This window comes from Podarcis melisellensis (assembly GCF_964234715.1).
Source record: "Podarcis melisellensis genome assembly, chromosome: 3".
Classification (NCBI taxonomy): domain Eukaryota; kingdom Metazoa; phylum Chordata; class Lepidosauria; order Squamata; family Lacertidae; genus Podarcis; species Podarcis melisellensis.
Genome location: NC_138530.1, coordinates 80,530,583 through 80,543,888, shown reverse-complemented (window position 1 = coordinate 80,543,888; position 13,306 = coordinate 80,530,583). Strand labels below are relative to the sequence as shown.

General features: G+C 38.5%; 1 protein-coding gene across 3 annotated transcripts in view; it reads left to right on the top strand.

Annotated features, from left to right (window-relative positions):
• LOC309366364 (cytochrome b5 reductase 4-like) overlaps window positions 1–10,974 on the top strand; it is a 32,861-nt gene extending 21,887 nt beyond the window's left edge. For 2 of the 3 annotated variants that reach the window (XM_081904901.1, XM_081904900.1), the window contains 9 exons: window positions 135–228; window positions 1,504–1,536; window positions 3,118–3,240; window positions 3,884–4,024; window positions 5,119–5,271; window positions 5,970–6,120; window positions 7,637–7,723; window positions 8,941–9,105; window positions 10,371–10,974. In XM_081904901.1, the coding sequence (XP_081761027.1) occupies window positions 135–228; window positions 1,504–1,536; window positions 3,118–3,240; window positions 3,884–4,024; window positions 5,119–5,271; window positions 5,970–6,120; window positions 7,637–7,723; window positions 8,941–9,105; window positions 10,371–10,425 (1,002 nt within the window). In that variant the 3' untranslated portion in view covers window positions 10,426–10,974. The remainder of the gene's footprint in view (window positions 1–134; window positions 229–1,503; window positions 1,537–3,117; window positions 3,241–3,883; window positions 4,025–5,118; window positions 5,272–5,969; window positions 6,121–7,636; window positions 7,724–8,940; window positions 9,106–10,370) is intronic. The other variant, XM_081904902.1, reaches the window with a different exon arrangement.
• The last annotated feature ends 2,332 nt before the right edge of the window (window positions 10,975–13,306 follow it).

Genomic DNA, 13,306 nt, shown 5'->3' with positions numbered 1-13,306 from the left:
TGAAAACTCTCCACTGTGGAGAACTCTTGTTACTTTGTAAAGTGCTTTGCGCATTGATGGTGCACTATTATAATAAAAAACACTTCAATTTTAACAACCACTTTGAAAAACCTTCATTTTCCTTCCTCTGTAAGGATATGAACAGTGAATTGGTGATAGCTGATCTTCAAGAACGCAAACTGAGAGGAGAGCTGATTGTGAAAGACTACTCGTATCTTTTACATCTCGGTAAGGACTTTACTGGCAAATTCTTCATTGCAGAGGTGCACATGTAATTATATACATGTAATGGATGCACATATACACTCATATGTAAATGCAGCTCAGCTGCATTAAAATCCCGCAGTGATAAGAGTGTATTGTACTCAAGCCATGGCACCCCATGAATGTTTTGTACTTGGTAGGCATAGCTGGAGGTCAGGGTTGATGGGAGTTGTAGTCCAACAATGCTTAGAGAGCACAGGGTTGGGAAAGGCTGGTATCTCTATGTTAAGGCTAGACTCCAAAGATGTGAAATATGTTGAGGGAGAGACTTGTGCATTCAGTTGGAGTTTCATTCCTGCATGCAGTTGTTCTGTTCCTTAAGAGTAGCTAGTGTTCATTTTTAAAAGCATCTTTCCTCTCCAGCAGAAAATTCAAGTGATAGACTTTGGGCACCATTAAAGGGCACCATTAAATTGTCAGATATTGAACTTGGTAAAACAGAGCAACTGAGTGCAAGTGTAGGATGCTCCATCTAGCTCAGAATCGTCTCTACTGAGTGATAGAGGCTTTCCAAGCTTTCCCCAGCCTCTACTGGAAATGTTGGAGACACTGTGCATGTAATGCACACTTTCTAAAATTGAGCTTTGAAGCTCCAGCTGTGTGCACACACCAGATACGTGGATCCTTGATTTATGACTAGTTTTATCACGAGTCTCCATTTGTAAAAGTTTTAGTTTTGTTTTAAATGTATCTGTTGTTTTTCTGTTTTTAATTTATGTGTAAATCAGCCTGAGACAGTGGTTTATAAGGTGATTAGTAAATCGGTTGCATTATGAGGCTCAATTGAAGTATAACAGCAAGCAATAATTTGCCACTACAAACATGCAATTCCTCCTTCCCTCTGGTGCTGCAGTTTCTTCTCTCACTTCCTATTTGCCACCAAACCAAAATATTCTGTTGCGTATTTCCAATTTCAGTTTCAAAGCAAACTATGCTTAGTGCAAAGGGAGGGAATTGCCGCCTGGCAAGGAAAGGGGGAGAAGGGAGCATGCACATCCAAGACTTGAATATGTACTGCCAAGCCATGCCTATATATTAATGTAATGGAACTTTGTGGTATAGCTAATTATTTGGGTTTTCCATTGTAGAGAACCTCATAACTTTATTTAAATGATGAAATCCAAAGCTCTAAAGCTTTGCATTTTCCCGACACCTGTACATTTAATGATTATTGATACTCATAATAATCAATGTAGACACTTGGTTTTTATTAAATCAGAATATATACTTCTGTTTTAGAACTGAGTTATGCAGTTCATGAAGATATGAAAGGTAAGCAAGTACATCCTCTTACAGTGCCTTTTTTGCTCTGACTTGTTAGTATATTCAGTATCTGATCACTTTTTTCAGTAATATTACTACTAGTGCTGTTTCCGAAATCTTACATCATGCAAGAAATGTAACATATTTCTTGTATTTCTATGTATTTATTGTGCTGTATATTAAGTACAGGTAACTCGCAACTTGCGTACATTTAACTTACGCGCATTCAGCTTTTTGCTCATGGCCAAAAAGTTAAAAAGGGGTAAAAGGGGGATGGGCATCTGGAATCCCACCTGCTGTTGAACCCAGTGTGTTTTGACTATATGCCATTTTTTACTTTAAGTGCCATCCGCAGAAGCGTAAGTTGAGAGTTGCCCCTACCTTCCAGATGACTGGTTGAGAAACTTAAATAAGGCTAATCTATAGTAGAGTGCCGTCATGTGAAATACTTTCCCTGTTCTAATATCATGTTAACTCTTGTGCTAATCAAGACTTCAGAGCCTTAGTATTTGTTGGCATAGCAATTCATATGATTGGACTATAATCTTAGTGCGCTGTGCATGGTTCACCACAATTTGATGCATGCCTATATGAAAACAATGTTAGATGCACATGGTGCACCATTGAAGTTAAACTGGTTTAGCTTACTGTAGCAGCATGTTAACTTAAGAACTGAGAGTATCATCTTGCATCAGCTTCTTTGCAAAGCTTACATTTTATGTTAGTTATCTTATTCATTGTAATGCATTTCATAGCTGTCAAGATTCTTGATTGACTGTATCTTAATGTCTTTTGAGTCTCTTGAGAGTTTTTTTTACCAATGAACAGTTTGAAAGAAATGCTTTTCTGCTCATACAAGTGTTTTCTGTTGATTTTTTTAAAAAACCCTTTAATGTTGCATTAAAGACCCCTGTGCCATATTGCAAACTACTTTTGAAATTCACTTTACTTTAGAAACAGTTTGTCATTCTGCATGAGCGCTGCTGTTAAGAAGGAACCAGCCAAAAGCTTCCTTATATTGCTGTTATTTTTGATTCAGGCTACTCTATGTTGGGTCCTGTAACAACGATCTGTTGTCCTTTGAATATAATTTGTCCCTTATTTATTTATTTATTTGCTTGCTTGCCATATGTAAAAATGTCTTGTTGAGCATGCATCTGCTATCCTCTCATTCAGATAAAAACTGCAAAATGTGGTATTTAATCAAATGCTTTTCACATTCTGACTATTACTGCTTATATTTCTATTCCATCTCTCTCTATCAAGCAGCTCATGGCAATATTGGTACATAAGGAGTTCAGGCACTGACTAGACCAAATCTGTTTAATTTCAGCAAAGTAGCTGTGTTTCATTCTTTCAGCTGCTGCCCTGCAATTTTATTGTGTCTGGAGAATATCCAACTACCATCCGCGGAGAAGACTCATTGAAACGAAAGACCATTTCTTTCAGTGGGTCTCCCAAGGGCTTTACTCCCTCCCTCTCTCTTTAATAATAAATTGAACAGAGGCAGGTTGTGAACGCTGTAATTACATTTTTTGTACAAAATGACATGTATGTATTAGTATAGAACAACACTCTGTGTATTTTTAGTACAGGTCTCTGAAAAAGTGGGAAAGGTGGAATTTGTCCTGAATAAGAAAGAAATTCTGTCTTGGAAAAAACTTGGACAGCCATTGGAAAGTCATAACTCCTTTGTCAAACGCACAGAGAGAGGTAATTAGTTTTGCTGCCATACTCATGACTGTTTTTCAGCACACCCAGACTTTAGGAGACAAAATCAGATTGCTGTTCAAGGTCTGCAGCATAGTCAGAATGACTATGTTTAAGGATGTATTATAGTTTTAGCAAAAGCATTGTGTATAGCTGTGTATAATATGATGGCTTTGTGTTTTCATTGTACCTGCAAAATGTACTGTCCATGATAATAAAACCTCTCTATATCCCCTCTTCTCCTCAGCTGCCTAAAAAAATTATGCAGAGTGCAAAGTATCTCAGTTATGTTTCCGATTCTTATTTGATGTATTTGGAAACAAAAAATGCAATGATTCAGAAATGCCATAGCCTTTACATGGGACCAGATATGATAGCTGAAATTGTCATATTAGCAGGAATCTGTTGTTGCTGTATTAATAACTAATTTTAATACCACTAATGGTTGAAGCATAAGTTGTTGACTTTTCAAGTGATAAAGGCATGAGTAGATATTTTGCATGACTTTGGTTTGAGGATCTGAGGATTTTGTTCCAGTCATGGAAGAAGAGTTATGCACACAGAAGTACTGTATCTCTTTAGATTCATGGAATGTGAACATTTGAGTGGCCTGAATTGAATTAATTACCGTTTCTGTATTTTTAAGGTCTGTATTACAGAAAATGCAGATTGCTGTCAAAGACAAATGTCAGTCATGACACCCAACTCTTCTGTTTAGCATTACCGCTGGGAACTCATCTCCTGGTCCCTGTTGGGCACCATGTTTACCTCAGACAAACTATTACAGGTAATGCAAAGAAAGATCCTTTGTTATTTCCTAGAATATATTCTAATTCTGTTGTGGTGGTGTTGTTTTAAAAAGGAAAGGCACACAAATGATCACACAAGTTTATCACTTACCTTCTTAAATGAAAAACACGTTCCACCCTAATTAAATAGGTAATGCTCGGATGTCTCAAATGTTGAAAGGGAACCATATACTGTGGAATTAAAACTCTATTTTATAAAGGTTCATTTAGCAGTGTTTTATGTATGAAGATGTCCACTACTTTACACCTCACCAGAAAGAACTTGCAATGTCCAGCCAGTTAATCTTGCATAAAATAGGATAATACCCAGTTGTGTTCCTCTGCTCATAGAGGGCTTTATTATGCAGAAGAGGGGAAGAAGCCATTTTTGCAAATTCCTTATTTCTCCTACAGACATCCCCCCATGCCACCTACCACACTATTTGAGAGGGTCCCCCAACCTCCAGAATGCATTGGGGGTGTTCAGGAGGGATTACTGTGGGAAGGGGGAATCAACAAAAATAGCTCCCCCAACTCTGTTATCAGTGGCTCCCGCTGGATTGAAGTGTGCGAGTGGAGAAGCTACAAGGAGAAAATGGCAAGCAGTTCTGAACGGAAAGAAAGGTGATATTCTATTTTCGTTGAGCATTGTGCCTTTCCACAGTCTAAAAAAATAGGTTTTAGCAACTAGACAAAGATAATAGCCAACCTTAAAAGCTGCATTTGTTACAAGTACCAGGATAAAATACATCAGCGCTGAAACTCAGCCCATCAGCTCATAATTACTAAGTCAGCTCACAGCATGACTTCTTTTCATAAATACCAGTAAGATGCTTTTTCTTTTTAAAAAGTCGCTCAGATGGTATTCAAAACTTCTTTGTTCAGCCCATTTATACACACGTGGTCAGGTATGTTGAACACTCAGTTTATCTAGAAAAGGGGTTAGGGCTTCTGGTCCATATGACTTCCACATTTAGCAGGAAGTAATTGCATTATTTGTAAGAAAATGTGATTTGACATTGACGGTTGACTCTACTAAAAGGGATTGTTTCTGTGAATACTAAATGTTGAATTTTCTTCTTCTTCTCCTCAGGCACAGAGATAGTGAAGCCATATACACCAGTGCCATCTTTCTTGGTGTCTACATTCAAAAACCCCTGTCATGATGATCAGTTGCATATATTTTTCATAATCAAAATTTACCCAAGTGGACTATTCACACCAGTACTTGATGCCCTACAAATAGGTAAGTGTTTGCTTTCTTTCTTTTTCTCGCGCTCTTTTGGGATATTCTAAAACAGTGTTTGTTGCTATAAATCTTGTGAAAGATTCCATTTTTATTTTTTTTAATGATATGAAAATACATTTAATAGAAAATGGAAAAAAGGGGGAAAACTGTTAAGCATCGTACGGTGGTCTATAAAAAATCTGGTTGCAAACCATTCATTTCAAAAATATAGTTTGTTTTCTTGAAAAATTAATAAAATATAATTTATATATATTTTAAAGTGTTTTGTTTTTCAATCTTTTCCTGATGAATGATTGTTTTATACTAGAAGAAATTCAATGCCTCACTAAGGCAACCCTTCCATCAGGGCAAGCATTTTGGCTTACCAAACAAAACAACCCTCTTTCCTCTCCTACCCCCAAAGGTGCTGTTACAGAGATTCTCCCAACTGCCCTGAGTCAAACCCTGTTGTGCAAACAGAGGTCTTTGTGTAGGGCTTCCATGGACAGGACTCATAAGTTGAATCCTGCCCACTGCTTTTATAGTTGTATAAAATGTGAGCTAATGCACCCTTAGGTTTCTTTTAATGGGTGGATGTTGAGAGTGCCCTTATTTCATTCTCTCCAAGATTCACTGCACTGTATCATCATCATCTTCTTCTTCTTCTTCTTCTTCTTCTTCTTCTTCTTCTTCTTCTTCTTCTTCTTCTTCTACAGGGGAGTATATTTCTGTGAGTAATCCTGAAGGTAACTTCATGAAATCGCAAATGGAAGATGTAGAGGATCTGCTTTTATTGGCAGGAGGCACAGGATTCACCCCAATGGTTAAGCTGCTCAGCTATGCTCTGACCAGTAGCAACAGCCTCAGGTATCTTCTCTGCTTATGACTATGTGCAAGCATTATAAATGACAAGAAAAAGTCATTTTAAGTAGTTCTTGCTCTGGTTATGTGCTTAGCAGCAAGATTGTTTCAAATCACTGCACAGGTATTTGATGATAGAAACAAAACAGTCTTTTTGAGCAATACAAATTGCTCATAACGTTTGTGTTGCAGTATTTCTTACTACCTCATTTTAGCAATATCTGCAGGTGGGGTTTTACACCCACTGTCCCTGGACCAATCCGTATTGAAATCAGACTTAATTTTGAGTAGGCATGTATAGGATTGTACTGTAAGGCTTCTGCTAATGTTACTTGGCAAGAGTGTTGGCTTCCCTGGTTGTGGTTGTAAAGTTTCTCAAATCACATGTGCACAGTTTCCTACAAGCAGGTTTTAATGTGGGGTCAGTTTGATTTCTTCATGGTAATTAAACTGCCAGAGGTCTAGCTGATTCCATTTCTACCATGGATTTCCTGTGACTACCAGTATGTCATTGAAATGAGAGCATCCTCATAGAATGTAGGAGTTTCTGTATAATCGTGGGATCCCAATTTTTCCATCACCCTTCTAGACGGGACCTCTTCTTTAATTTGTGTATTGAGGATCAGTGATTTCTGCACTAATGTGATTTCTCCACTAAGACAATGGAGAAAAAGAGATACTGGGCAATTTCAAAATGATAGGTAGCCCTAGGCCTGCTTTATAACACCAACTAAAAATGTGCATTTTTTTGGTCACACCCCTTGTATATAACAGGGACATCCAACTCCCAAGAAACTGCGATCTACTCCCAGGGAGAAAAAATGGTAGTGATCTACCCATTTCGGGGCGTGGGGGAGCTCAAAGTTGTTGAGTTGTTTTTTTTAGGAGAGGCACAGAATTTGCGCTCCTTAATTCGGGAATGCCAAAGTACGCGCACCAAAAACGGAGCTGGGCGGCGATAACTCCATCTTCCGTTTTAGCGATCCTGCACAAATGCACAACATAGCGAGGGGGGAGGGGCCAGAAATGAGCAAGCGATCTACCACAATCGACCAGTATCACCCAGGGACCGACCTATCGATCGTGGTCGACCAGTTGGACACTCCTGGTATATAATATGCCTGGACCGCATAATGTAGTTAACGGATGCTTTTTAAGTGATTATAATATTTGATTGTATTTTTTGTTCTAACCCATCCAGACAAAGGGCAGATATGTTATGTAAATACAAAGGTGAGCAGTGGTCTTAGTACAGCTATGGCATGCTTGGAGTGAGTTTGATAAGGAGGGCAAAGCAAATTAGGGCTACAGAGGGGCCAGAATCATCTCTTCCAACCCCACTATACATAAGTAAACTTACATGAGTCTTTCGCTGCTATTAAATTACACAAAGTGGCATTGTTAAAAGCTGTTGGGAGTTCTTACTGAGGAATACTTGTTGTATTATTCAGTGTCTCCTGCATGGGTACAATATTTCTAACAGCTGTGATTTTAAGTATTGAAGCCCTAATTTCTTTTTAAGGGCAGTGAAATTTATGTTCTTCAACAAGACGGAAGATGACATACTTTGGAGAAATCAGCTGGAGCAACTAGCCCTGAATGATGCAAGGTAACTGGGGAGACCCTGGAACTGGATATTGGGGGAAAGATGGTAACTTGATTGTTCTTGAGAAGGATGGAGACTCCCCCCCCCCCCACTTCCCTTGCAGTAGGTGCCTGCTCAGTTCTAGCAATGCAGAGAAGTATGTTATTCCTGCAAGCACAAAATACATAGAAATGCACCTTTATTGGGCAGTACAGGTTAGCTTTGAACAATATATATTCTATGTAGGGAGAGGTACACAGAAAGGAATTTAATACGGTGATGATCATATTGTCTAAAGTTCACAAACCTCCTGTTACTCATCTCCCCTGTTTACATCATTCATTGCTTGCACCCCTTGTCTTGCATTTAAGCTTGGTTTGAATTTGCAGTAGTGTAGCGTACAAGGCATTCATTTGTTAGTCATCCAAATTACTTTTTGAAATATTAATGAAGTGCTTTGGGCTGTGGGTACGGTTGTGTTGAATAATTATTCATCTTGCTTAAAGCAAAGTTCTTCATCTCTGCGGGACCAACATCAGATCACTGCTTGATATCCAAACCATTCACTATTTTTGTTACAGAAGGGGCTATGTAAAAAGCTTTTATTCAGTTGTTTATCTGCCACGTTAGTTACACACTGTAGGGGGAAGTGGCTTCCTTTATTATTTTAATGGGGAAAAAATCACAAGGAAATTGATTTTGACGGAAAATATAGAAATCTTGTTTCTGCCTATAGTGGTGATTTCCCATCATCTCAATATGCCTTTCATTGTTCAGAGCTGCTGCTGTAGTTCATAATATTTTCGTCCCCTAAATTCCAGAACAATATCATCACTGTTATCATTATTGCATGCCACTTATGCCAAAATGGTTTCCAAATGGCTATGAAATCAATGAAAAAATACATACACAATTAAAATACACAATAACAATTTAATCAGAACATTAAAGCATTATTAATGAATATGCAATAAAAGAGGCCAGTTAGAAAGGAGAACTGTTAAAATAAGAGTAGGAGAAATCCTGAAGTCACTGTAATTTTCATACTTCCCAAATGCAATGAAGACCAGAAGGGAACAGATTTTAGCCTTCACTCTAGATCAAACTCCGTGTTGCAGAACCATACAAGACCTGATATGCTGACATACAAATAATATCCAATTTTATTTATTTTTCGCTCGTTCCAGTTTATGGCTGAATAAAGTGTGCATATTCTGTGACTTAATCATTCTGTCTTTCAGATTTGAGGTTCAGTTTGTCCTCTCAGAGCCAAAGAAAGGCTGGAAAGGCAAAGAAGGAAAAATTTCTTCCTCTCTTCTTTCCCAATTTGTGAAAAGAAGTAAATGTGATTCTAAGGTGCTCATATGCATCTGTGGTCCACCACCTTTCATGGAGCAAGGAATACAGTAAGTAAAAGAGGAAATATTGATCTGTTACATGTTGTATACTTCATATGCTCTCCTCGCCCTTAATTTTTATAATTGATATTTTATTTAAAAATTTCCAAATATAAAGCAGTAAAGAATTTACATATGTGGGAAACTTGGTGAGAGCCACCTAGGGTAGAATAATCCATTGTTTTCAGTGGATCTGCCCGGACTAAAATTGGATACCACTTGTTAGTTTTAATACTGCTTTTCTGTGGGCTAATTTTAAGGGTGGGTTGGTGTGACTGAAAAGTTTGTTTTGCTGGGCAGGTTTTGTCCCCAAGTGTTCTCTTTTTCTTTTCCCCTGCCAGCAAACGGTAACCGGATGGCAGCCTCTGATTGGCCAGGGTTCCAGGAGAGGGAGTTGAAAAGGAGAGGATTTTGAGAGACAGTTTGTAGGTTGGGAGAATAGGGTGGGAGGTAGGGAGTGAGAGGATAGAGAGAGTTGGTTCTGGGTAGAAACATCCACTTTAAGGAATATATCACAAGCTAGAGAAAGGAGACTCTGAGCTTAGTGTGAAGGACAGTGTGTGGTGTCCTGTAAGAGTAATAAGCCAGGAATTAACTGGGAGGCTGAGGCTGAGCCAGGAGAAGTAGAAACTGTGAGGATACAGTCTACTTAGGTTTCATTCCAGTCAGGAGGGGAGAGATTCTTCAACCAAAAGAGAAGTCTCTCAAACCAGTTAAGAGGGGTGTGGTGATCCCTTGGGTCTGTTACCTGGAGTACCTCAGGAGTAGGGCTGTCTAAGGAGGGTGCAACTGACAGAAAATACCACCTTGTTTAAGAACCAAAGTATTAAGTGGCAACAGCTGTGCAACAACTGAGAAAGAACTTAAGTGAAATAGCATTATAATCTGAAGTATCCTATGTTTTACCCACTTTGTGTCATAAACTTCCTTTGTTTAATAAAATCTTTCTTGTTTATTGGATCAAATCCTGCCTGAGACTCGAAATTATTGCGTTTTCCCTCACACAAGTACCCTACAAGATAATCTGGGGTAGTTTGTAGGAATTAGTGGAACTGGTGTTTTGTGAGGTGGGTGCACTATATTTAAGTGAGGGCGGGCCCAACAGCACCAGGGGGGAAAGTTGGTCATAGGTTTTGTAGCATCAACAAACAAATCCCAGTTTTATAATAGGAATAATCTACATTTTAAAAAAATAAATAAATTGTAATGCTACTTTAATATTCTTGCTTTCCCTCTGTACATTATTTTGTGTATATGTGTTTGTTTCATTCCAGGTTTCTGCAAGATCTTGGGTATTCCTCTAAAGAAATACACTGTTTTACAGCTTAAATATGCAGCATTAAGACCCTAGGTTGTGCACTTCAAAAACATTGTTTTTTAAAAAAATCCAAGAAAATATTATGCATGAATATCTTGTTCTTTTTAATGTGATTACTTGAACTCTTATCATATTTAGGTGAGAGTGGGTTCTTTTATATTCTGCTGTTTTGAAATTGTATTTATTTTTGTTACTATATCAAACTTAACCAGAATATTTTAAGGGGTAAGTAAACTAGCACGTGTATGTATTGCACAGATATGAACTCTGTCCTCCATCAAGTACGATTTAGTAGCATCCCTTTGCACTGGTTACTATGTCTATATAGGCACTTGAGACCTTATTTTAAATTATAACTTCACCACTTTCCAAAGTCTCAGCAATATAGTATGAAGTTATATGTTATACAGTTAACTCAGGAAAACAATCTTACAGGTGTCGTAACGCTGTAGTATTGTAAATAACGAGTGTTCTTATAATTTATACGCAAAATATTGGTTTTATATACTAAATCACTTTTTGTATCATGTTAATAAAAACAAGATGGTTGCGTTTAAATACATCAATTTGTTCATTATTATTTTAAATATAATTTTATTGCATTTCAGAACAACCACAAAAATGTACAGAACTCAAAAACACCAGCCTCCTCCCCACTAACATCCACTGACCCTCCACCCACCCGTTCCCCAGGTAGTTTAATATCATCAGCACATAGTTCAAGTGGCTATCCATGCTCATAACTACTATTAACCTAGAAGCATAGAATTGTAGAGCCCCAACCCCCTGCAATGCAGAAATCTCCGCTGAAACATCCATGACAGATGGCCACTTAACCTCTGCTTAGAAACCTCCAAGGAAGGAGAGTCCACCACCTCTTGAAGAAGTCCGTTCCACTGTGAAAGAGCTCTTAGCACCAGAAAGTTCTTCTTGCTGTTTAGTTGGAATCGCCGTTCTTGTCACTTGAAGCCATTGGTTCAGATCCTACCCTCCGGAGCAGGGGAAACCAAGCTTGCTCCATCTTTCATGTGACAGCTCTTTAGATATTTGAAGATGGCTATTGTATCTCCTCACAACATCCTCTTATCCAGGGTAAACATCCAACTCCCTTAACTGTTCCCGACCTTGATCATCTTGGTCACCCCTCTCTGCACACATCTCAGCTTGTCAATATCCTCCATAAACTGTGGTGCCCACAATTGGACACAGTACTCCATGTGTGGTCTGACCAAGGCAGAATTGAGCAGTACTATTATTTCCCTTGATCTGGCCATTATACTTCTGTTGATGCAGCCTATAATGGCATTAGCTTTTTTTGCTGCTGCGTCACACTGCTGCCTCAACCTGTATTAATACAATATGCAGTTTTCAACATAGGTCTACAAGATTAACTTCTTTCTGCTTTTCAGACAAGCAACAATCATTTAAAGACACTACCTTGAAAATCACCAAGGTAAATGCCTTCATTGGAATTTTAAGTGATGGCATCTGGCTTTAGAGCTGAAGAAATTGTACCCTAAATATGGAGACACAGCATACCACATATAATAGAAAATCAAAAGGAAGCTTAGCTCACTTTTGTCTTTTAAAGGTGTGTGTGTGTGTGTGTGTGTGTGTGTGTGTGTGTGTAGTGATGATTTACCTCTGGTGGAAGGTATGTTAGCCCATAAGAGACTTGCTTGATTAAACGTGCACATATAATCTCGGATCACTTGGAACAAAGCTCTGCTCATGTAAAGAGAATAAACGATCACTGCTTTCTCTTGGTAAACTACATAAGCGGATTAGCTGTAGTGATACAAAAAGCAGATAGTCCAGGGATCATCACAGATATTCAATTCTGATAATAATACCTGGATGGGAGTAAATACAGAGGAAAAAATATCTCTTGTTGGGATTGTATGATGTTCAGAAGTGGCAGCCCTATCGGCCCCAATGAAAAGTACATACCATTACTTTCTGCACCAGGGATTTTGCTTAATTATGCTAACAATCATGGTGCAGGCAAAAGGAGCTATTTAGGGCCCAGCTTCCTAATCATTAGAAATCTTGCTAAACTTTTCCCACTCATCTGTGACACTTCATCATACATTACCTGCATGCTTTCCATCTTGTCATAAAGGTAATAAACTTGGTTTTGTTTGTTTTTAAAGTGAAAGCTTGGATTCTCAGCCTTACTATGCCTAATATCAATTTCTGTATATTTTTAGGAATTGTAGAAAGTATGTGATCTTCTTTTAGCTTTTCCTTTCTGAGGTCAATGCTTAAGATGGGTTTATCTTTGCCTCTGTAATGAACCTGTGAAGTTTGCTGCTGTACAGTAGGGGGAGAACACTGGTTTAAATATCTTTAACAGGGCATTAGGTAAATTAATGGGGAATAGGTTATTGGCAAGGGCTGTCAGCATTGAACAGCTAAGGGAAATCTTCACGGTGAGAGGCAGTCTACCATTGAATAGCAAGTGCTGAGGAGCAAACAGACAGAGGATTAAGAAGGGCCTGCTTGCTTTCCTTGTGGGATTGCTGAAGGCATCTCCCTGGCCACTGAATGGGTCTTTTGTCTGATTCAGTAGATCTCTTCTTACCATCCTCGATGTCTGACAGTCCCAAATCCTGAATCATGCTCTCTTTGTGTGTATGTGTGTGTGTGTGTGTAATTACTACAAGCAAAACATCTAGCTGTGGCGTCCCCTGTTAAGAGTGTTGCCATAGTAACACGGGCATACTTAAACCAAGGGAAAGCAAACCGCTGGAAAATAATCATGTTCCGTTCTGTTTTTTTGTTCTGCACTTGGAAAGCAAGGTTGATCAGAACTTCCTCTTCATGGGAACAGGCAAAACCAGATAACGGCACTGAATGAAGCAACACCAGGTTGATCTTCATGTGAGAGCA